Here is a 25,915-nt window from a genome sequence, read left to right as displayed (position 1 = left end):
GATCGTACGTGAATCTGAAAACTCACTGAATCCATTGAAGATGATTAAGAGGCGACACCTCCCGGAGGATTGTGTTAAGTTTTTCTAAGAGTGAAATGAGTTTGTCTTGCTTTTTCCTTTTTTCCCTCCTGTCAAGTGAACAGAGGCCTGTTATCGCTGAGCGAGGCAGTGTCTGACTGAGCAACAGTAAACTGTGTGTGTGTGTAGCCAGTGGAGTGAAGTCTTCATCATCGTGGGGAACCAGAGGAGGAGGAGGAGGAGGGAGAGGAGGAGGAGGAGGAGGAGGTTTGAATCCCCCAAAAAACAATCCTCGACGGGAACGACTGTAAAAACAGGTCCGGAGCAAATAAGAAAAGAAGAGGAGGAAGTATTTTGTCGGGACTCGACCTCGTCCTGTTTCAATTTCATGACAGCTTAAAAATATTTATCCATCACATCTTTGTTAGGAACTTCTATTACTAAAGCTTCTACTTAAATGTCTTTATATAGGAACAATATCCTGAAGCGCAACGTTTGCTGCGACTGAGAAACCACCGGGGGGGGGGGGGGGGGGGGGGGGGGGGGGTGCTGCTCGGTACCGTTAGCATCGCCGAGGGGGTGGGGTGGGGGGGGGGGATTGTTACGCTTCTCTTGTCTTTTTTATACAATGGTTACAAACACATGATCTGTCTGAGAAACGATTTCTCTTGAAGAGTATTGTTGACACACAAGAATAAAAAGAAGAGGAGAGAGCATGAGAAGAACTAGCTCCCTGGTTAGCATGAGAGAAAGCAAAGGGATCCCCCCCCCCCCCCCCCCCACCACATCATCCACCCCCCCGAGAAAGTGTGGCGCTGAATGGGACGCAGAAGGTGGGGGGGCGAGAACTAGCTAGATTTAAACTTTCTTCCAAATTTCTTTTTCACATTTGCGCAGGTGGAATGAATTCCTCCTCCACGGCAAAACAAAATCCTGATGCCAGAAAATAATAATCTCCCAAAAACAAATTAAAACATGGACATGATTCAAATTTGTGGCAAAAAAAAAAAAAAAGAGGACAAAACCAAATAGAATAAAACCTGGATCGAATCACATGACACATAGTTTTGCTTTTCTGAGTTAATTACACTTTTTCTTTTCTTTCTTTTTTTTTAAAAAAGGAGTTAAAAGAGAAGAGTGAGCTCGTCCCCAAGTCTTTGTCCTTCTGTTCTGTACAATACAACCCGCCTGCATGGTGCACATGGCAAACAACACTGATAGGCTAAGAGAGAGAGAGAGAGAGAGAGAGAGAGAGAGAGAGAGAGAGAGAGAGAGAGAGAAAGAGAGAGAGAGCCCCACAGGACTCTGTATTCACAGCTGCGGAGGTGAGGGGGGGGGAGAGGGGGGGGTAAAATGTGACGGACAGACAGTTAAATAATCATAACAGTCTTTTTTATCTTTTTCTATATATACTTTGAAAAAAATTAATAATAAAAATAAAACCTCCTCCCGGGGGAGAGAGAGACACATAAGTTCCAAACTGAGCAGCATCCTGTCTGTCTCCCATCCATCCATCCATCCATCCATCGATCCTTCCATCCAACCGGCCGTTGTCAAAGCTTGTTCTGATGAAGATGAAGATGATGATGAAGATGATGACGGTGAGAGCAGATGGAGATTTTTTTTTCTTTTTTTTTACTCTTTAAACAAAAAATAAAAACATTCAACCGAAGTAGAAACAGAGGATGTCATAGAATAATATGTAGAAGTAGAAGAAGTAGAAGAAGAAGAAGTAGAAGCTGAGTTTAGGATCAAAACTCAAACTTCGACCAGGCACTGTAGCTGATAGAGAGACAGTCACAGAACCAGCTGGTACTGGGCTCCTATCCCACAATGCCGCAGAGGTCTGAAACCTTAACATTCCCACATCGCTGAGAGACAGGTAGAGGAAAAACAAAACAAAACAGAAATAAAAAAATAAAGAGCCAGAGGTGCTGTTGTGTGGGATACTCCCACACTTTAAAAAACCGCTGAGCGCAACTGTACGCTGCAGCTCATGCTCCCAAGATGCACTGCTGCTGCGACGGCCCCTGACAGAAACCGTCCAATCAGGAAAAAGAACCCGAAAAACAAAATAATAAAAAAGGAGGCCGGCCCTGATTTAACAGTGACGACAACTTGGCAAATCTACAATGAAGTCGCAGTTTGTTTACTTGGGTCAGGAAGCAGGAAGTAGGTCACCAAGGAATGAGCAGCAAGACAACACTGCCTTTAAATAGGCTGAGGCAGACAGACAGGTTGTCAGACAGATTAGACAGGCAGGTTCAAACACACTGCTGCTCCTTCTGACGCGAGTCTTTTCTTTAAGTACTGGGCGGCAAACACAACCAGCCCAGGATCAACCCCCCACCCCCCCCCCCACCACCCGCACAGAAGTGGTTCGGCTGCGTCGAGCGCTCTGAGCCAACGCCGTCCAAACATCCATCCTCCCATCCAAAAGGTGAGACAGAGACAGCAATGGGTCTGGTGCACGGACCTCCGAGGAGGAGGAGGAGGAGGAGGAGGAGGAGGAGGCGTAGAAGTGAGAAGAAGAAGGGGAGCAGGAGAGCTGAAGGGAGCTGGGAGGTGTCACTCGGTGAGCAGCTGCTGGAGGAGGCTCTTCTGCTGGGCCTGGTTGTTCTGGGCGCCCTGGGGCCCCGGGCCCTTCTGGGAGGCGGCGGCGGCGATGGAGCCCTGGTTCAGGTACGAGTCTCCGCCCACCAGGTTCACCGTGCACTGGACGTCTGCAAACACCTGAACCTGCTGCACCTGCACGGAGAGAAACGTCAGAGATACAGAACCAGTCCAGCAGAATGACTCCTGGCAGGAAACCAATAAAACCAGTCACTGACCTGCTGGTCGCTGCACACTGAGCCGACGCTGCTGAGGTTACTGTTGCTCAAGCCGACCGGCTGCCCCATGGGAGGTAACGAGCCGACACCCCCCGAGCCCCCGGCCATGGACACGGTGATGCTCATGTTGTTGTAGACCCCCTGCTGGCCGAACGCCTGCCCTGCACTCTGGCCTGACTGGCTGAACAGGCTGCGGAGGGAAACGTTCAGTCGGTGAATTGTTACACGACTCAGTGTTTTGCCTCGGGCCTCGGATCGCGGCGTGCTCTTCCTCACCTGTTGCTGCCAATCCCCGTCTGTTGCCAGCTCTTCATGTCTGGTGACTGGTAGCCAGGAGGAGGGGCTTGCTGAAGCAGAGGACTCTGGGAGGTTGAGTTTTGAGGTGACAACAACGGGCTGGTCGGGCTCATGTCAGGAGGGAAGGATGGATCTTGCTGGACCAAAGCTTTGGAAAGAAAGGGGAGGTTTTAATAAAGCAGTAAAAAGCTCCACGGGTGTGATTGAGCTTTGAGTGAGTCCAGGGAACTCACCAGATCCTCCAAACTGCTGAAACAGACTCTGCTGCAATGAGGAGCTGATGGAGCTGCTGAACTGGCCCTGCACGCCGCCCATCAGCGTCGGGCTACTCAGAGGAGCCCTGGCGGACAGCTTGTTGTCCAGAGGGGCCCCTGACAGGGGGCTGAAGTGACTCGGTGAGGTAGGGGGGTTTCCCGTCATCGGGTTGAACCCTGGTGGGAAGTTGAACTGCTGCTGCTGCTGCTGAGGCGTCGTGGGGGGGCCTTTGGAGACCCTGGCAGCTCCGACGGGCCCCACGGCTGCAGTCGGAGCGCCTGCCAAGTTCTGTCTCATCAGCATGACCTTCTGCTGGAAAAGCTGTCGCTGGCGGTGCTGGACGCTGTAGAGTTCCCTCTGACGCTGGGCCAACATCTGGGCGTTCAGTGGAGGCTGCGGAGGCAAAACAGATTGAGATGCAGGAAACTCTAAATTCTCAAATTCTTTCAAATCAAATTATCTACAAGGTCACGTGAACGGGGGAATCTGCAGGTTTAGGAAAAGTGTTTAAAGATAGACGGACTGTATATTTAAACGACTTCCTACCTTACTGCATTGAAACTGAACTGCTATTATTCATTATTAGTTAATTAGAACTTAAGGGTTATTAATTCTTCTAATGAAATATTGCTGTGACTCACCTGTGAGGGAATCTGAGGCTGTGGAACGCCCGGACGAACACCCATGTTCACATGTCCTGCAGGAAACGGATTAATGGCCGCCAGCCGGTTCTGCAGCTGAGACACAAAGACATATAATAAATTGTTGGATGGATGCAGAAAGAAGAGAAGAGCGAAAACAAGGGTTGAATATTACTGATGAGGGAGGAAATGATCAATCAATGCTGGCAAAATGAAATCAGAGGATTCATTAGGACATATTGATTCAGACTAACACAGAGAAGTACAAGTCAATACTTTGTGAAAAGAAAATGTTGAGAAGTCGATCGACACGAGCAACGAGGACGAATGTAAGTGGAAGAGAACTGAGAAGAGAATGTGGGGAAATACAAATTAAATAAATCATACTGAAAACCAGTCTTTCAGCTTTTATATGGTGTATTTATATAAATGTTGATAAAATGTTCTCGGTTCCTTTTCAGTTAAGTCGTAAAGCTTCCGATCAGACTTGATATTTCACTGCAGAGTAGAGAAAACGCACCAGAACATAAACAGTTCAACCTGAAACTGTATTAAAATCTCCCACATTGAATATGTCATAGTGTTGATGAATTAAACTACATGATAGACTGGATCCTGGGCTCCTCACCTGCTGCGGGCCCTGGAGCCTCTGCTGCAGCTGCAGGCGGAGCTGGTTGGGTGGCAGCCGGAGCTGAGCGCCCGTCCCCTGGGGTCGCGGCAGGCCTGGCCTCACCATGCCCGCCCCCCCGGGGAAAGCCCCCCGAGGGGCTCCGAAGCCCAGACCCTGTGGCCCCACGGTGGCCAGCTCGGGAGGGAACTGGGCCTGTGGAGCTGCTGTGAACTGGGAGGGGTAGCTGGGGAGTTTGGGGTCCAGGGAGACTGGGGTGGCAGTGGGTTGCTGGGAGGGGAAGGTTTGAGGCAGAGGGTCAAAGCAGCCACCCTGGAAAGAGATGAAATCAAATTATTCCTTAATATAAATATAAAACTCCACCTTCTGAGTCATTTGAGGCCCTGACAGTGTTTTTTCTTTCTCTAATCCAGTTAAGAAGCTGCCAAAGTTTCAGCTGAGAAACTGTTTCTTGTGTTTGGATTAATTTTAGCAGCAACGTACAATTCATGATGACTCACTGATGCTAAAAATAAACACGTGAAGTGTTCTCACTTTTTTCCAATATTTATATGTTACTTTGTATAAATATTAGAAAAAAGTGAGTAAATAAGAAGTAAACAGTGAGTAAATATATACTGGTTTTCTATTTTTTATTGCCTTTCCTATGTATGTTGTATTTATTGCGTTTTTATGTCCTATGTTCATTGTATGCACCAAATACCAGAGCAAATTCCTTGTAGGTGTAAACCTACTTGGCAATAAAATACTTCTGATTCTGAAACTGCACGCGTGCCCGCTGCATTCCTCACTTCACGTGCCCCCCCCCCCCCCCCCGGCTGCACCACACACACCTGTACCAGCTTGTCGATACCCAGGGCCTTGTCCAGCTCAGCCAGCTCGCTCTCGTCGGTTCCACTGAGGAAGGAGACGAGCTGCTCCAGCAGAGCCTTCTCGTCGGTCCGGCCTTCGGGAGCCGTCAGAGGACCGAGCACTTCATCCAGAGTACAGGGGACACACTGCCTGCTCACACAGACACACACAGGTAAGCATCATCACAGTGTTGTTTAAAGGACAACTACCAAAATGCTCATATTCAGGTTCATGTTTGCTTGAAACATCGTGCAAAAGGCTTCAAGGTGTGTTTTTACTCGTGTTGTGGGTGTGTCAGAGGTGTCAGCCAATCAGCAGTGACGTGATTATAAACCCTGAAGGATTCTCAAGTTCTCTACACACACACATCCACTGAAGATGAGGGAATCTAACATCAAGTGTATTTTGAAACATGTTTTCACATTTTTTAACTTGTGTCGTCTTCCTCCAAGTTTGTGAATGTGAATGTAATGAAATAAGAACCATCTTTGCACAACTAACACAAAAAAACTATACAACACACAAAAGAAAACAGATATTTACTCTTGCGGTGACGCTAACGGAGCCTGTAGAGCTCCCAGACCATCGAAGGACAAAGTGTCGGACAGAGCCAGAGGCTGGAACTGGGAGTCTCCCACATCCATCTTGGTGAGGCCTGAAAAACAATTTAATACCGGTTTAAAATATATGATATAGTTTACTGGAATCAAAAATAACACAACTACAATAAAGAACCTTGAGTAACTCCCTGTAATATTGTGAAGCGGCTGATTAAGAGGTCCGGCTGGTGGCTGCGCTGCTCTCGTGTGTAGATGAACAACTTGTAACACAACACAGGCTGAACACACCCAGAGGCAGCCTGGTATATGGTCAGGTGTGTCAAAGGGTTACAACTACAGAGGTCAACTCGACAAAGCTTTACTGCCACACAAGATGCAGCGTCAGGTTACTGTTTACAGCCCGGCAGCCATTGTCAGCCCCGACCCTTCTGTCTTATTGTCTTATGACCAAACACGTTTCCCACAGATGTCATGAGATCATTTACTTATTTTTTCTGAGACTAATTGCGACTGTAACACAAACTGTCGACTCTTTATGTTGTTGTGTACCAGTGCTTGAGCTGAAGGGGTTGATGACTTCTGCCTCTGGGAAGGGGCTGCTGTCCTTGGGGGTCTGGAAGGGGTCCCCCTGTCCCTGGGAGGGTATCTTGCTTGGAGTGGGGGGGCTGCAGAAATCGAACACCGACTGAGTCTGGAGGCTGCAGCCAGAGAGCGGTCCGCCATCGCTGAGCCCTGAGGAAACAGACACACAACATATGATAAAACACTGATGTACTAAATTCTGGATTAAAATAATAAAACCACCAAATATAAAATGAGTCTGGTTCCCCTGTAGGGTTTGTTTACATTGCAACACCCCCTAACAGCCACTAGGGGGCATCTAGACAAACAATGTGAAGGCAAATTAAAGAGTAAAAAGAGAAGGAGCCGCTAGATTCAGCTGTTACAATATTGATAATAAACAATTAAGATAAATAGAGAAATTATGTAGTTATGTGATATTCAGTTATTAATATCAAATATAATGACTGTTTTATTTAAATGCTGGCTCTGCACCTCAAAACCACAGCTCCCACACAACGTATTTGAAGGCAAACCAACACATTTCCTTCTCTCCGGGACCTTTACCTCTGCTCGGAGTGCCGGGCGACTCTCTCTTCACATTGCGGGGAGTGCTGACCTCGCCGAGCTGGAGCTGGGTGGGGGACTGCAGTTTGAGCTGGGGTGAGGGGGACTGGAGCTGAGGTGACGGCGACTGCAACTGGGGAATAGACTGGGGCTGGGACAGGGGGGACTGGAGCTGTGGCATAGGAGACTGGAGCTGAGCCGGGGGCCCGGCCCGGGGGCTTCCGGGGGTTGTTGGACCCTCGCTGCCCTGTTTGGCCCCACTCGGGCCTCTCAGGCCGGGCAGCAGCTGGGTGAGAGCGTCCATGTCAACAGGGCCATCAGACATCTGAGCGCAGGAAACAGAGAATAGAGCAAAAACAAATGAACATAGATGGAGATGGGGAGGACGGGCGAGGAGAGGGGGATTGAAGGGTGAATGGTGTAATGGAATGAAGGAGTGAAGAATTAAAGAATAACGGGTGGTAGGGGGGGGGAAACGTGACAGACAATCAGTGAAAGAGAGATGGGGAGAGACAAAAGGTCAAAGGCCAGCGAGCTTCAAAGGCTGCAGCTGGTAGCCGAGTCCACAGCGGAGACAAAGTCCAAGAAAATAAACATTCAACTTGATTTACAACGGCTGTCAGGCAACTGCCAGGGAAGGACACAGAGCTGTGCAGAGGGAGAGTCCTGCTTTTAATTGTGAAATATTATTTTTGACACCAGGCTTGTGTGAATTCTGAAAGCAACAGTGGCATGCAGGCGTGATCGATACCATGTGGGTGGACACATGTTGTGATTACTGGGCCGTTACACTTAAGGTTTTGGTTTCGTGTCTGTCTGACTGGGACAGGGAGACGGAGATCGAACTGGGACAGATTTAAGTTGGAGGAGGGTGTGTCCCGTCTACTGGTCTTTCATAGCTGCTAGTTTATCGACTATTGGGACGATACACACATTAAATATGAACTTCACACCAGTTTCTTGATTTTCTGTAAAACTTTGATCAACTAAAAACAATCCTGTTCTCAAGCGTGAAGCGATAAGCGGCCATGTGAGTACCGTGGAGTCTCTGCTGTCCCTGCGGCTGTCTCTCCGGTTCTCTCCGATGGGACAGGGCTTGGGGCTGACGCAGGCCGGGCTGCTGGACACGGCTGCAGGTTTGGATCCTGAGGCAGACGAGCCGGTGCAGGGCGGCGGTCCATCGACGCTCACTCTCTTCTCCACCTTCACCCTGACGGTCTGCAGGTTGAGGGCGGAGGGAGGAGGCAGGTCCCCCAAGTCCTGAAAAAAACAACACAACGGTTATTAGTTCTCAGGAGGACATTACTCAAGGGGTTGAATAATATCGATATAACCGGGCAGATGCTGGTATATTTAAAATCTTTATTTTAGTCCACTTACTGTCACCAAACTGTCAAAATATCTTAAAATCGTGTGGGTGTATGTACTGGTCACCTTCTCGTCTGTATCCAGGAGAAAGCGGAGCAGCTGGTGGTCCTGCGGCTCCCTGGAGCTGGGTTTGGACGATGGGGTCAGGGCTGGGCAGGCGGGCGCCTCCCTCTTGATGTCGCCTTCGCTTTTGTTGAGTGCGTCCTCGGCGGCGGTGGAGGAGTCGTTGGGACTACTGTCCTGGAGCAGCCGGTGGAGGATCTTGTGTCGCTCCGTGAGAGTACTGTGTGAGGCAGGGCACTGTGGGGCAGGGGCGGGGTTCGGAGGATGAGGTGATGAGGTGCTGTTGTTTTTGTTGTTGTTGTTGTTGTTAGATTCAACTGCCGTCCCGTTGACATTCAGGAGCAGGTTGAGTCTGGGGGTTCCCAGCTGTGAGGCGGAAGGAAGGGGGGCTTTAACAGAGTCCTCTCCCCGTCCTCCTCCTCCTTCTGGGTGTTTTACTGACGCAGGCTGAGTGGAGGAGCCGGTGGGTGTACTGGCTTGTCTCTGGGGGACAGGGGAGGACAGGGAGAAAGACCCTGTCGACCCACAGCCACCGTCACCACCAGACTGCTGTCGGTTGAGGCTGCCTCCACTGCTCAGCGCCCCGGTGGGGGAATGGAGGCCTGGCGTGGAGGGAGAGAAGGGGTTCCCTGGGACCCGAGGGCTCCCCCCCAACCCAGGGCTGGCCCGTGGCATCCTGGGCGACATAAACGAGGTAGGGGTGGCTGTGAGTGGGCTGCTCAAAGGAGAGGGACTGTTGACCTGCTGGGGACACGTCCGACAGGGCGTCACGTAGCCCGTGGACGTGGCGGGGTCGTGTCCGTGGGAGGAGGCGTTGCTGTTGTTGGGGTGAAGGCCTGAGGGGGCGAGGCCGGAACCTTGGGTGGAGTTGCTGCCGGGGGGAAGGGTCGGGGAGCGGGAGGGAGTCTGGGCAAGGCTGCCAAGGGTCGGTGTAGTGTTTTCCTGAGAGCTAGCAGTGTTGTGTTCCCTGGGAGAAACCAGGAAGATAAAAGATGACCACGTGACAGAAGAGGAACAAACACGGTCAAACTCTCTAAAAAGGGGAAAATGTAAACCTGTGTCTGTCCTCTCAGAGACACAACCCTTTGTGTGTCTGTGTGCGCAGTAACGTACCTGTCAATAGTGTGAAAGCCCATGATGAAAGGCTGAACGTCAGGGTTGGGGGGGCAGAAGAACTTGCAGCGAGTCTGAGCGCTGAGTGGGGTTCCGTCACTTAACGAGAAATGGTACAGCGGGCTGATGGCGCTGCCGTGGGTCATCACTGTCGGGAACAAAGACGCACAAAGACAGACACACACACACACACACACAGTGTTCAGGGTTAGGGTTGGACTGATCCATGAGCATTTTGGTGCCGATCCAAATAAAAATCCAGATGTAGGGAATTTAAATTCATAAGGACACTAGAGGCCAAACAAAACATCTTTTAAAGAACATCAAAAACATCATTGCATTTAATCTGTTCTAATGTGACTGAAGCTGAGGCTCTGGTAACGTTGTTTGAACAATCACTCTGGGCTCCTCACCCTCGTGCAGCAGCTTCTTGGCGTGGGAGGGCTCTTTGCCCTGCGGCTGAAAGAAGGCGTAGATGCACTTCCTCACCAGGTCCTCCCAGCCGGGCCGGCCCGTCGCCCGCAGAGCACTCGTTTCTATAGAGATGATCTTCCCTGGAGGCGACGCACAACACAAACACACAAAAAAGTCAAACCAAGAAATCAGATTTTTGGGGGTTTTTTGGTTGTTCTCTGTGATTCTGTGATTCTCATAAGACAGATAGAGAGGCATTCATGCAGATTGATTTAATGCACCACCCGGCGGAGACGTTAAGTGTCACAAATCAAACACACCTGATTCAGGAACAAGGGATTTCGATGTTCACTTCTAGCGTCAGTTTAATTTCTTATTTTAACTGACTGAATATTATCTGAGTACATTTTTACCAAGGTGATATTACTTCTACTTGAGTACATTTTCTTATAAGTAAAGGTATATCTATATTTCCTATAAGCAACACTGAACAAAAGCTATAAATAAGTCAAAAAGCTTCCTTTCAATAGTTTAAAGCTTGTAGTTTAAAGGTGCAATTAGTGCTTCACTGTTTTGCATATTGCATTTCACTTTTTACCTCACTTTTTATATATTTTTATTTAGGTACGTTTATGTGTAAATAAATGTTACTTTGTATAAATATTAGAAAAAGAGAGTAAATAAGAAGTAAATAGTGAGTAAATATATATATATATTTTTTTTTATTGCCTTTCTTGTGTGTGTTGTATTTATTGTGTTTTTATGTTTCTATGTTCATTGTATGCACCAATAACCAGAGCAAATTCCAGGTAGGTTTCTACCTCGGATTCTGAATATATGCTGTGTGTGTGTGTGTGTGTGTGTGTGTGTGTGTGTTTGTGTGTGTGTGTGTGTGTGTGTACCTGTGGGGTCCTGCTTCGTGATGAAGGACTCACTGTTGACGGGCTGAGCTCGAGGTATTCGACAGGCGATACAGATCAAGCAGCTCTGCAGGTCTGTGCAAACAAAAGGACACGAGTGATCAAACGTATCAGAACTTTAGAGAGAGAGGTTCTGATGAGGTTGATGAGACGTTGTGGAGGAAGAGAGAGAGCGCGTGTGAACCATCTCGTACCATCTCCCTCCTCCTGCTGCTTGGCCTGCGGCTGGGACACGGTGAAGCACTGCATGATCTCGTACTGCTGCCGCGCCTCCAGGTTCTCTGAGCCCACCTCGTCCGGGGGCCTCTTCAGCATGCGACAGTTGAAGGTGTGGCTGTTCCTCCGGGCGGCTTCCTGTGGCCACGGCACACCGTTTACTGGAGGGCAAGAAAACAAAAAGAACCAAGCATTAGAAGTCGAGAACGGAGTTTCCACCAGTTCAGAAACGCACAGAGACTCTGGGTTTTCCTTCCTCATCATTTTAATTGAGAAAATACTGTTTAATAACCAGTATGCACCTGGATTTATGCTCATAAGAGTATAAGTGTTTGGAACAAGTGTTTTCTCACTTTACAGTCACCAACAATCCAAAATAGAGGCTGAATTTGGGAGTGAATCAATAAATACAAACAATACAAACATGATAAACTCTCGGTAAGCACCTCAAATAATGAGACTGCAGGAACCCCTGGAAGAATAATCTGAAGTTCAGTGATGTGGAAGAAATCAATTTGTTTTCAAGTTTCTCTGTGAGCAGCAGATTTCAGGGGGGTGGAGAGGGGGGGGGGGGGTGGGGGGGCAGGGGGGGGGGGCAAAGGACAGCTGTAGCGACTGGTGCAGAATTAAAAGGGATTACAAGATCAACAGAAAACACAACTGGGCAACCTTGTCCCCCGCCGCTATCGTTTGTCCTTATTCGACCCCCCCCCAGCTCCCCCACCCAGGCCCCCCCCCCTTACTATAATCTCTCCTCAAGGCTGGAGCCACAAATTGAACTAACATTATTGCAGTGAACAAAGTCATTGTTTCATTGTTTCCCTCTTCCCTCGCTCCTCAAACTCACGCACACACAAAACGCCGCCTCGCCGCTCTGACTGATTTCCCACTTAAAAACCGTGTCAATTAAAAACCTCCATGGTTCATCCTCCTCCCTTTCCTCTCAGCTATTCAAACTCTCCTTAGCGACAGTGTTTTCCATCAATAAACTAAGTTAATTATCTGCATTAGGGACTTTACACAGATTGTTGCTGCCAGAGCCGATCTCCTCAGCTTCACAGCCTTTCATTGGCTTGGAAACTGTCAAATTTGAGGGATACTGAAAATGTAATTGCTAAGTATGTTTTTAAAAAATAACAGCCGCTGGCATCCGGAGCCAAAGGATGTGTGTCGTTCAAACCCACGCCCCCCCCCCGCTCACTCACCGAGGCTTTTGGGCAGCAGATTCCGCACAAATTCGTTGTGGTCTCCCACGTGGAGGATGTTGTAGACACTCGAGGTCATCAGCTCCTCCTGGGTGTAGCCGAGGTAACTCGTCACGTTCTCAGAGACGAAGACGATGCGGCCCTCCCGGTTGACCACGAAGAAGAACCCATCAAGGGCCTGAGTGAGGAGAGGGAGGAGGACTAAGTTAGACTGGGTGGGTTTGAGCTGGAGTAAAAAGAAAAGGTCCCAGCAGCAGTAGCGAGGATGATTTGCTGTGTGTGTGCTTGTGTGTGTGTGTGTGTGTGTGTGTGTGTGTGTGTGTGTGTGTGTGTGTGTGTGTGTGTGTGTGTGTGTGTGTGTGTGTGTTTGCTATTCACCTCTAGCAGCAAGGGCCCCAGTGCCTCTTTCTCCACCAGCCCCTGGCTACTGGAGGAGATGTCGCTCTTCTGCACTTCGTCATCTGGGGACAGAAGAGCTGCTTTCTCTGCCGGGAAGAAAACAAACAAAACACAAATAAGACTTAAAAAAAAACTTTAATCACTCCTGACACATCTGAAGCTGCAGCTCTAAGTCCTTCAGTCACTTTTAAAACTTTGAGACTTGAACCAAATAGACATTAACACGTTCCCTACAAACAAGGAATGTGTTTTCAGATTTGTATTTTGTTTATCCATATACATATCCTGAAGTGGACTCGCTTTGTTGACGTTTGTTTATTGTTTTTCAAATGGATCTAATTTTAGTTTTCGTCTCTTTCACCCGAAAGAAATAAAGAGACTCATGATTCAATACTTGTCCTGTGTGTTTACCATATTTACAGTTAAAAGTCATATCATTGTTTTGGGATTATTTCTATTTTGATAACTAAGTTTTCTTTTGGTTATGTGTGGGAGTAACCTTTGTGTGGCTTAGTTAATTAATTTAAATAAATTATTGTCAGGGTTCTCCCTGGCTGGCCCCATTATATATTGTATATGTTATATATTGTCTGTATTCAGTGAGTCAACTCTTTATATTTATAGAAATGAAAATTCTATATATATGAATGTTGTTTTTTTTGTCAGAGGTGGCAGAGGAGACGTCGGTGGGAAGATATACGGTCGTGTTTTTAAACTCAAACGGTACATAGTTGTAACGTGTGTGTGTGTGTGTGTGTGTGTGTGTTTGTGTGTGTGTCTTCGCTCACCCTGCTCACGCCGTTTGATCTGCTGGATTTGGTCCACCGTGCTCTTGAGTATGTGGCACTTGTCGGGTTTGACGCTGAGGCTGGCGATGTCGCCCATGTTGGACGACAGCAGCTCCGCCAGCTCCTCGATGTAGCGGCACTCCAGCTCCCGCCTCCTCTTCTCCAGGCTGCACACACACACACACACACACACACACAAGGCCCCACGTGAGGAGTTGACATGAGTTTCAACATGTCTGACACACTCTTCATAAAGCAATTTGAGAAGCGAGTGAATGAGACTGAAGGGCTTCCTGCAGGACTTGGTGTGCGGACGTGGTCGTGCACGCTGCTAGAAGAATGTGGTCGTACACGGTTTGGATCTAAGTCCTTCCTCAAAGCGCCTCGGGTGCATTCACATTAAGTACTTAGAGCTGTCCACTTGTGATTGGATGACTGTGCAGGTGTGAACACGGCCTCGGAGGCAAAGAGAGAGAGAACGAGCAGAACCAACTGAAAGTGTTTTTTTTAAATCGCACAAATCAGAATTGTTGACTCCTGCTTCAAAACCTGTGAATATTGTGTATATATTTCTTCTATGCTACTAAATGAAACATCAAATTACACTGGATTTATCTTTAATTCGATTATCATCAACTTCTACATAAATGTCATTTTTAACATTAACAAATCAGAAAAGTTTGACCCTGATACAAACAAACAGGTGGTTTTGTGTAATGCATATTATTGCCGAGGCCTTTCCCCCCCAACCCCGGCCGGCCGGTGCCAAACCGCCTGCTGTTTGTTTTCATGTTATGTAAAACGATCATACATTAGTGGAGTTGAACGCTGGTTCAATCCGTCCTGAGCTCAAGCCTCTCTGCGCGGCCTTGTGCTCTATCCCTGTTCTCCAGTTGCAATAATATACTTTCAGACCGACGAGTTGCAGCAAGGTATGTGGTAAACATGGGAAAAAAAGAGAAAGAAACGTGTGTGTATATATGCGAGTGTGTGTGAGTGTGTGTGTGTGTGTGATACGACAACAGCAAAAGTAGGTCAGTGCATTGGCCGGCCAGAACACACAGGCGTGGTAACCGAGCGAGCGAGCGAGGGAGGGAGGGAGGGAGGGAGCGGGGGGGGGAAACGCTGCTGTGTGTGAATGCGCTGGTCAGTGGCTGCTGTGGAAATGCTAACTGGCCTCTTACATCAGCTTACATCACTTATTTTGCCCCTTTTTGACTCACAAACACACACTAACACACAGGACAGTGAGTACATTCACTGTTTAGTCACTACATGTCCCGTCTTGACCTTTAACCCAAACTACAGCTGAGTCTAACCTTCACCACACATAACCATTCACACAGAAAACCACTTTCTCTTATTCCTCTTATTTGTAATGTAAGGATCCAACGTAAAGGAGGTCTGGACATTCTCCGGAGTTTCTAACTGTGAATCCTCTGGACATATTCCTGCTGTTCTCTCAGGCCTGCCTCCCCCCACTGCTAAAAGAATCTGACAGGACAAACTGGAATTATAAAGCCGTTCGATTCCCTGATTAAATACTTTTAAATGTTTACAGTTGTTAGTTCATCTTCAGGCTTTTTCTTTCGATTGTCGCGACAGACAAGATAAGAGGAAACTTTATTGATCCACACAACGGGGGAAATTCAGATAAAAGTTAAAAAGACGAGATCAAAACCTGACATCTGACTGAACAGAGTCAAAACTGAGGATTGTGGCTGAAACTGTGGAACTGAAACAACCTGATAAATACGTTAAGGACGTCATCACATCCAATTTGCATCTTCAGCTACTTTCAGCTGTCGATCTGTTTGCAGACATTTCACAGACTTTGTATGAGTCAGATCAAATCAGACATTTGCCTTCACACACGATTCCTCCAGGTGAAGTTATGAAAAAGTTCAGGGCCGAGTGAAGCAGCTTCTCTCAGCGCGGAGGAGACACAGGAAGACACTTGCCTCTCGTTCACAGGGAACCCACGGTCCATTAATATCAAAGCACATCCCTGCTGTTAGGATTTTAATTTACAGTGTATATTTCTGCCTATGAATGTGTTGTGTCGCCGACGTGGCAGTGTGTGTTTACCTTTGCCCCGATGTGTCGCATGGCGAGCCCTTCCTCTTGCGTGACTCCGGCGTGGCAGGGTCCAGGGGGCTTTCCCCTACTGCACTCATTTTCAGCTTCAACTGACCTGAGAGAGAGGAAACACATCACAAAGAGACGGGTCAGGAACCAAAATAAAGAAAAACCACAACGACCCTTGATCCTGTTTTTTTCCCCTTTCAGGCTAATCTTTGTTATTTCGAGTGAAAATCTGAGTTTTTTTTCCTCGAGTACCTTCAGAGAAACCGCAGGGTGTTGTTTCCAGACACAATCATCTGTTACATAAGAGCTGCTACGGCCATAACCGAGGCACATTTGCATATTGTCGTGGCGTGACGCCGGTGGTGAGGTTCACACAGTGTGCGGCTCGCATGCACTTCAGCTTCTGGTCACAGTTCAGTGTGTTTTTAGAACAGCGGAGGAAAAACAAGAACAAGATGACCGGCAGAGATATTTGCATATGGTCGTTCTCCAAAACACAAACAAACAAGCGTCCACATACATAAGGAAAGCGGATGTCGACCATTTGTTATCAATAATGATGATAGTAAAATCTTTGGGTTTTGAGCCAATGCTCAGAAAAGACTCAACGTCCTGTTTATGTTTCTCAGACTCAACATATATTCTTTATGTGATAGAGATCTGTAGCATTATATGTATAAACCTCCCTAATATTTAGTCTTGTAGATCTTGGACTTGCTTCTTCACTCGCTCCTGCAGATTCAGGGTTGTGTAAACATTGCAACAGAGAACACTGCAACATCTGATGAGGCAAACCGTGCGCAGGCGACATTTATCAGTAAACATTAAAGTAAAAACACTTTTACTGTATCAGGCGTTAGGGTTTAAAACCAAAACAATAAATCAGAAAAACACTCAGAGCTGCAGAAGATGAAACTGAAGGAAACAGAAGCATGTGAAGAGCTTTAAGTTGTAAGCCATGAGTAAATGTAATATTAATTTAAAGTATATGTATTGTATCATGTTTATCCAAGTTGAAGATAGAATATATATTTAAGTTCAAGTTTTTCTTCGTTTCAGACATCAGCAAATTTACATTTCAGTTTCTAGAAAAGTTTTCTACTTGTGAGCCGAGGAGAGAGTTTCCATCTCTTCACAATGACCTTGGCGCCCGAATGCTTCATCATTTATGATTGTTGACAAGCCCAAGTAACGCGTGCACTTTATATTCCTTTATATTCTTGGCAATAAGTCAACACGGGTGTAATTTATTGACGGCATGAACATAAACTACACTGCAGTTACATTTAATGATTTACCGAGAACCCAGTGGACACCCTGCGCTCTGCGAGGCTCTGTACAGATGATTTTATTTATATTAACTCCAACACAATGGAACATGCTCCGGCTGCACATTCACACTGAAGACAACATGTTGTCTAACAAACAGCCGAAGAGCCGAGGGAAGCCGGGTGCCTGTGGTCAAGCCATCAACAACCACGGGTCATATTTCTGGTCTTTCCTGTTTCCCCACCATTATGATTATGTGTCATATAGCAGCAGTTTCTCCCACCTGATAAGTGTTTATGATTAATACCACCTTGTTATACTTGCTTCTCATCCACATCATAACAATGTCAGCAGGTTCCTTTTTTCATTCTGATGCACCGGTTCACTTTTCTGCTCTTGTTTGTTGCTGCTCGAACATCGAACACAATAATAATCTGATTATTTTAATCATCAATCTTCCTCATTATATTCTACATCAATATTTTTGCCCATAAGATGTTGGAAAATAGTGAGAAACGAATGATATTCAAAGAAAATGCTTTTCCATCGTGAAGTTAATAATAATAAGTTAATGTTTCCAGTTTCATTCACTTAATTGACTTAATTTTATTTGCATAGCAATAAATCACAACATATATTATCTCAAGGGAGTTCATGTAGTAGAGTCAAACCTGACAATAGTTTATTTGGCTGTGATCCAAATTTCCCGCACTCACACAAAGCCGGACGACAACACAATTGGCGGAAGTAACTAACGACATCTCCATCTTCAGCCAGGTAGCATAAAACAATACGCTTTCTAAATAAACAAATCTCTGTTGTTCAATCGGCCTTAAACGAACCTTTCACATGACGGCTCAATGTGTGCAGCTCGGCGCTTTCTAACAGATGACAGCGTTTCACAGTTTGCTCTCATTAGAACATCTGAGCTGTTCTATGTGTGACTCAAACTGGTATAATTAGAACAGAACCTCCGTCCCACTGTCACACACACGAGCGGCTGTAAACAAAAACATATGGGAGGAGAACGAGTGTAATCCTCCTCCTCTCCACCACACACACACACAACAGCACCCATGTACAGCTTGAAGGGGGGGGGGGGGGGGGGGGGGTGAGGACGAGACCACCAGGTAGCGAGCGGGGAATGAATAATGTAGATTACACAGAGGGAGAGAGAATGGGGGGGGGGAGTGGAGGTAGGTATGTAAATGTGAGAGGAAAGAAAAGAGAGCAAGACTGACAGTTCCATTATTAATACGCCTAAAGTAAATACAACCTTTAACCAGATCATACTTTATTATTTACGCTAATCTCAGTAATATATGCTCATGGCCTGACCCCCTCCTCCCCCCTCCTCTCTGTGCTCCACTGACTTGGTACAGCCCATGAGAAGCTGTTCAGTCACTGTTGCTAAGGCCCCCCCCCTGTGGAATAAAGGACATGACCAGGGAATGTATAGAGCTTCTGTCAAACAGGGACACGGTGCAGCCATCTTCTCATGTGCTAGACGTGTGCACGGGGGGGGGGGGGGGGGGGGGGCTGCAGCACGTTTCACTGAGCTGCAGCCGTGTGTGTGTGTGTGTGTGTCCCTGAAGACACATCTGCATGGAGGAGATTTCTTCCACATGAAGGCAGGTTTAGGATCAGTTCCCTCAGAATTCAATCAAAACACACAAACAGATTTCATTGTTAATCAGTTAATAAACTATTAAAGGCGGACACCTGATTGATTTAGCTGATTTCAGACATGCAGAGAATTCATCCTGAACTTAGAACAGAAAGATTTTATCGTCACTGCGATTGTCCGAACATGTTTGTGTCTGGAAAACAACTTGTGTCACTTTACTCGACAAATCAACAAAGCAATCGCAATAATTGTTTACAAAAAAATGTTCTTTACCAAAACACAGTCTGATTATTGATTATGTGTCGTCTCTTCAATTTAAAATAGGCAGAGATGTGATTTAGTATTGAAATAAATGTTGTGACCTTCACTCTGAGCAGAGCACAGTGATTTAATTTGCTGGATTTAAGAGACTGCTGCAATATTGCTTTACTAGATAACTAATAAATATTATTATATACAAGCGGGACAGAGAAAAACTATTTACCAACAACTCAATCCACAGAGAAGTCGAGTGGATGCACCTGGAACGTAGTTATGAGCCGTGGCCTGTTCATCTGACCCTCATCTCAAACTGCTGTCACGTGTAAACATGGCTGAAGATGCCGGGAATCAAACCAGTCGGAAAATCTGCTGCAGGTAAACAACAACAATGCAACTGACAAAAGTAAAAAAGTTTTAAAATCCCTCAACAACTTACTGACACTGATGGTTGGTTTCCTGTTCAGTCGATGCGTCAGTTAAGCGTGTAGGAGGTCATGTAATTGTTTATTGTTTTAATTACTCATAATCCTTCCTCATATCTTTTGATGTTAATCATCACCTGCTCAGTCTGTGCTTAGTGTTGGCGTTTTCTTTTTTGTTCCCTCGGTTTCGCCCTGATCTGTTTCATTTGTTATGATTATAGGATTGGCTGCGATTATTTTTATTGTGTCGTATAATAATAAACTTTATTTGTGTAGCTTCCTTATTACAAGAAATGCAGCTCAAAGGGCTTTATGAAAAGTTACGTTCAGTCAACTGCGACACACAAACAATAAAACTAGAGTCACTGACTTAAAGGACTGGTGAACAGTAGTTTGTGTGTCATGCTGCTAAATAACACAAACAAACAAGTGAAAACACAACCTCCTTGTTGCAGGTATTCACATTGAAGAAGCTGGTTCCAATGTGTTTGCCTCAAAATGATTAATAGATTCAGCACTTCACATGATTTTCAATAAAATCATATCTAAAGTCTATAAACCATCCTCCACCAAGGAGGTTATGTTTATGGGGAATGAGTCTGAATTCATCAAGTTATAATGCAGAGATCTTCTTGGTAAAATGAAAAATCTGACGCATCTATGAGCAGGTGAAAGATGGTGCAGAACTGGATAAGGATCTGGATGCATCTGATCTCAGCTGGTGGGCTTGGTGGAGATATGGGCCTCTTCAAGTGCCGTTCTAGTTTACTGGAATTAAAAAGAAACCAACCGCCCAAGTGTAAAAGATGAGAAACACTATTCTGAGATGTATGCATGATTTGTGTTAAACATGCCAGACACAGAAACAGGCTGTGGTCCTTTAAGAGTCCCCGCTCCTGGACTGAAAGCCCTGTTAAGTCTCAGTCCATTGTTTCCCCACCATCTGTGGAGACCCAGATCCAGGATGTTTACCGAGAGTGAGAAATAACCTTGGACTCGGCTCAGTTCCACCGAAGCTACTACAGCGTGTCAGCCTCCAGAGTGTATGGAATACATAGTGTATGGAATACATAGTGTGGAGCCGTCTGCAGAGCCGAGGTGCAGCCGGAGGACTGCGTGCTGCACAGACACACTTCTCTCATCCGTGCAACAATGGGAGCAGAAAGCCGAGATCTAGTGTAAGGATGCACGAGGGAAATGGTACGAGCGAATCATACAATATGCATAACCTAAATGTAAAAAGAAAATATTCTATTATAGGCCATGAAAAGGGAGCCGCCCCCTTCTATGCACATAAAACATTTAAATTCCACTCTTTATCCTTAAAAGGGCGACACAATACTTTGATATATAATTAAAAAGATCCACATTTATTAGAATAACATCCACCTCCTCTGCCAGACAGATAACCCCACGTGAATATTCATCGCTTATTGAACGCCACCGGTCTCCGCTGCGTAATTTGCCTCCTTGTAATCTGTGAGCGAGTGTGTGTGGGTTTGTGTGTGTGTGTGTGTCCTCATTTCAACTCCAGTGGCGCGATGGGAGGCCAATGGGAGGCTGATGGGAGACCTGCTGGGATGCTCTGAGCATCGCCGCCACTCTGGGGCCCAGGATCTCAGAGCACATGGTGCAGGAGAATAATGCAGAGAGAGAGAGAGAGAGAGGGGTGAGGAGGGGTGAGGAGGGGGGGGTGTTATCTTCTTGGTGCTTTTTCTCCAAACTATCTTTTAAGCATGAACTAACCGGCCTCTTTATAATTAATCTGACGAGCCGGAGAAGTCTGCACGGAGACAGTGGCTTTCAAAGATTCAGCCAACCGAGCAGGCAGCGTAAATGAGGACACACACAGCTGCTCCCTCAGGTTCCAGAGGCAGGAACGTGTCTATTAATCAAAGGAAAAACGCACAAAGTGAAAGAAAGGGTTTGGTTTTGTATTAACAATTTGTTTTATAAATCAATGTATTCACCGACACATCGTTTGTAAACGTCCATCCTACCTACACGGCCTTCAGCCTCAGGTAGAAACTCAATTTACACAGATTCCCAATCGATATGACAGATTATTCCAGGGATATTCAGTGGGAATCGATCCTGAATAATAAAAAGGGGTATTTGCAGAATGTGCCACAGGCTGCGACACTGTATTCACCTGGGAGACATACTGCAGCACACGCACACACAGACACACAATGCTGAGCAGCTGCACTCACTTGATCTAGGGCTCCAGTGGGTGAGTCATGTGGTGTCTGTGGTGGCCTTGTCCAGGGCTCTGAGCAAAGCCTAAAAGAGGAAGGGGAGCCTGGAGGGGGTGAGGTCAGTGGTGGTCTCAGAGTCGAGATGATGGAGCTGCTGCGCTGCTGCTGGTGGTACTGGTGGTGCTGCTGGTGGTGGTGGTGGGGTTATGGCTCCACAGCCACTCTGTCGCAAGGCACCATCCCAGGTGCAGGGGGGGGGGAAGCCAGTTGGCCTCAGACTGGAAAGACAAAGAAAAAACTATGAATATTAAGAATATTAAGAACTGTAGGTTTTTCATTATCCTAGAAATTCATTCAACATCATGAATCCTTGTTTAAACTATGTGAAGAATCGACCTGAAGACAACAGGGTCACCGGCACCAGCAGGAAAATCACCAGGCACGTTTGGAGTGTCCTCGTATGAGAACGTTATTTCATAGCTTCCTCTAGTTAATATACATTTATGTCAATAAAACCTTAAAGCAAAGATTTGCGGACATAAAAATGCAAACACCGTTAACACACAGCTCCCTGGTATCTCAACAAATCATCATCCTGGTCCCGAGCCTCATGTTTGGACGAGTCTGAGCTCTTGTCATTATTAGCTGGTTGTAAATGTCTGACTGGATCTGCGTCCCTCCACAGTTACTGTTTCCATCTGTTCTGCTGACACCGAGCTGCCCCCCCCCCCCGTGCAACGTGCACATCAGTCACTCCGTCTGGAGGAAGCTGCAGCTGTGCGCTACAGTGCAGTTTTCAATCTGCAGCCGGAGTCACTGCTGCATCACGGCTCTGCATAAAAAGGGGATCAGCACGTGTGATTGTTGTGAAAAGTTGGATCCTCTTTCCTCGCTCTGTGGGAAACAACTCGGTGGAGAGTCCTAAACATTTGAATGCGGAGCTGCAAGGACATCTTCGCTTGGCTGTGGGCCCGGGTAAGGAAAACATGAAATCAAAGACCTGCAGGTCAAAACCATAAACTATATATACACAATATATAAAGATGGACAACACGTCTCGTTTTCATCCCACTTTCTAGAAGCCAAAACATCCTGTTTACAAACGCTGAGTGTGCACAGCAGCAAAGGTATCAGGGCTGTCAATCATAATCATCAAAATATCAAGAACTCTTAAGAACTACCTAAAATGACAGACACCTGGGTTCATGACCTTTCCTGAGTTAACAGGTACAGGTGAAAATGTGTGTTTTACAACAAGCTGTGTTTGAACAAAATGTCCCTTCCTGCTTTTGACATCATTAACTTTCATTCTCATTTCTGTCTTAAATTAAATATAGCAGATGAATCTTTTAAAGAAAGTGAGCGCACTGAGATTTCAGGTTCTGGTGGTGACATGCAAAGCTGGAACTTCATCAACGAGTAAAGATATCAAGCATATTTAATAAAGATCTGGAAGCGCTCCAGATGTGTGCTCAGGAAAACTAGTGTCGCTTTTCTTGCAGCAGGCTGGTAAAAGGATCCGGCCAACATATGTATGTTCTAAACATACATAGAGAAACTAAAAACCAGCACGGCCTCACACTCCGGCCCCTCACATCCACCTCATCTTCACAACTGGTGTCGTTAACTGTAGCTGTGTGAGTCTGCAATACGACAAAAAGCCTGTATCTCACATTGTCCTTGATTTCATGGAGTTCGAGAGGAAGCTGCATGTGTCTTTCACCAGATTTGGTCCCAACTATTGTCTCAGCTTGTAGGACGGACTTGTCTTTATGTCTCTTCTATCAAAGCCAGCGCAAGGACAAGGTCTACGGGACAAGCGGTGCAGATGTGGACATTGTCTGCCGGCTCACACAAGCACACGCTATCGGCCAGAAGGTCAATTAAGGACTCCAAGATCAGACGCCTGCTCTTCTTTTTAAATAATCCAATTAGATATGCGGTTAATGAGAGGAAATGCATCCCATGCCGCGGCACTCGGAGAACACCACCTTGTTATGTAACAATGAAAACACCTCTCTGAAACCCCTGCAGTCAAATGGAATCAATCTTTCCCTCATGACGCTTTGTGCTGCTCAGATTTGACCACATCTGCTGCAGAGAGATCCTGATCCGACTGTTTGATCACGTTAGAGGACGTGAATAACACAGAGGAGGAGATTCTGTTCCGCGTTGAATGAACCTTCAAATAAGGGCGTGCGATTCAACAGCACCACTAAGCCGCAGCCTCCTAAAGTGGCACCGACACTATCTGAAGCAATAAACCCTTCATGGAGGTTGGATTTACTGCAGGACGGCTGCACAGGTCTCAGATATGTGCTCCTAACAAAATGCCCGTGTGTGATAAAGAGGCAGCAGCAGCAGGATTTACCTGGAAACAACTGGAGGGAGGGCTGTGGTTTAAAACTTTCTTAAGGAGTCTTATTAATATCAATATCAATCACACAATTACAATTAATTTAAATGATTGAATTAATTATCCTTTACTTCATCGGGTTAGTTCCATTAAGGTGGAAAATCTCTTTTACAAGGGACTTCATTAATTTAAGTTAACACATGTTTTATATTTGATAAGTCAATGTTACTTTTCTGTCGTGGCTGTTTACTGCTGAAAACAGGAAAGAGGAAGTGTGAGCTATTTTCCCCCCACAATCTGGTGAACTGGTTTTGGCTAACTGGCAAATTACAGCTGATAAGGTCAGTGATTACAGCCGCGTGTGTCTCGTAATCACAGCGCTTTCTTTTTCTTCTTGCCACAACCTGCGGGGAGTTTCCTCGTCTTTTACTGTAAGTGTGCTGCTCGACTCTGGATCTTCAGGAAACATTTAAAAACAAAGTGTGGACACAAAACCAGTGAGAAATGTCCCTCAAATACTAAAATAATATAAATCTGACACTTTTTAAAAAGAGTAAAATGTTCCCTGTGCAAACTGTTGATGACTTAAGAGGTTTGTACAAAATGAAATATAGTTTGAAACTTCCTCTTGCTCAACCAGGTTCCTCAAAAGGTCTCATCTATATCTGTATGTTGGTATTTATAAATGAAAAATAAATAAAACCGAAACTTAAAAACAATACAGAACGGTAGAAAATATCAATTTAAATGTTCAGATCTTTATTCCATCAAACACCACTGCTCTCAAGATACCATCCTTAAATATACAATAACACAATGAATAATAACTTCAATCAAGCTCAGAGATCAACTCACCGCTGCCACGCATGTAAACACAGTTTCCTTCATCAACCGGATTTCACACAGTGAGGTGCTGTCTGCTGTGTAGTCAGTGACATTACACCTTTTTGTGTAGTCATTGCAGTCATCACTAGCGTTGTCACCAAACCTGTTATTCCTTCACACATACTTATACGTCAGGTGCAGCTGAAAAGACGTGGTGGGACGACCCGAGATGAAAACCTGAGAGAGGACGTGAGACAAGCTGGACGGACGGACGTCTCTTTAGTCCACATGAGGGGACAGAAGAGACGCTTCAGACCGACTCCCCTCGTCAACAGGGTTAATATAAGTCAAACTTTAGAAGGAACCACAAGTGAGAAGAATAAACACACACCTAATAATTAACAGAGACCATAAATACCTTCAGATATGAGCGTGACCAGGTGACAATCATACATCTCATAGTGATGGAAGGTTATTATAATTATAATAATTACAAATGCATGTTATATAGCCGGTCTTTGTTGACAGAGTAAGAGGCTTCACTTGTGATTCAGAGAGATTTCCCTTTTGAAAGCTAATAAATAAATAAGAGGTGAACAAGATGGAGAAATAACTTCAACTTCTGCTTTAGACAGAGTCCCAGCTGTGCTTTGAGCTCATGACCACAATGCTAACACACTAATATTCATCAGGCATAAACTTTGTGTTAGCGTAACTAATCTGAAACAATAAGAACTGCTTATATAAGGTCAGCAAACCATTGATGTCATAAGAGTTCCGTCTGTGCAGTCACAGAGATTTGAGGACCAGTGATGCCCTGGAGACTCGTCACCGTCCCGGACCTGACAACACATCATAAGATGTTTATTAGAATAATCACGTCCACCAAGCGAATCAGCTTCTTCCCCAGTAAAAAAAAGCCATAATCGATAACTGCTGCCGCACAGCGCTTCTCGTGAAGAGGCTGCACAGCGAGTCACGCTCGCTGCATGTGAACAGCATTTAACCATTAAATTCAAAAAGGCCTCACATGCTAGAGGGTGCAGCCACATGACAAGATCACAAAACTCCCCTCGAGTTTGCATAAAAGTAGTTGTTTGTTTAATCCTGTTGACAAACAAACACTCCAAGCAACAAACAAACAAACCTGACGGGGTGAAAACTGAGCTGTTT

At 46.0% G+C, this 25,915-nt stretch overlaps 1 protein-coding gene across 1 annotated transcript; it reads right to left on the bottom strand.

The window, feature by feature from the left end:
- Positions 1–610: 610 nt before the first annotated feature.
- On the bottom strand, positions 611–21,802 carry ncoa1 (nuclear receptor coactivator 1). The gene is made up of 21 exons (XM_053445770.1): positions 21,577–21,802; positions 15,785–15,890; positions 13,697–13,863; positions 12,888–12,994; positions 12,510–12,687; positions 11,283–11,465; positions 11,071–11,163; positions 10,168–10,308; positions 9,755–9,902; positions 8,645–9,608; positions 8,249–8,470; positions 7,211–7,535; positions 6,632–6,814; positions 6,066–6,177; positions 5,504–5,672; positions 4,671–4,982; positions 4,043–4,138; positions 3,380–3,794; positions 3,126–3,294; positions 2,850–3,039; positions 611–2,766 (listed from the first exon to the last, which is right to left on the bottom strand). The coding sequence occupies exons 2-21, from the start codon at positions 15,871–15,873 to the stop codon at positions 2,587–2,589; spliced, it is 4,443 nt and encodes a 1,480-aa protein (XP_053301745.1). The 5' UTR covers positions 15,874–15,890; positions 21,577–21,802; the 3' UTR covers positions 611–2,586.
- Positions 21,803–25,915: the final 4,113 nt, after the last annotated feature.

The sequence above is a fragment of the Pleuronectes platessa genome, chromosome 17 (genome assembly GCF_947347685.1).
Source record: "Pleuronectes platessa chromosome 17, fPlePla1.1, whole genome shotgun sequence".
In the NCBI taxonomy this organism is placed as follows: Eukaryota; Metazoa; Chordata; class Actinopteri; order Pleuronectiformes; family Pleuronectidae; genus Pleuronectes; species Pleuronectes platessa.
Note: the sequence above shows the minus strand (reverse complement) of the source record. Positions and strands in the feature narration are given on the sequence as shown.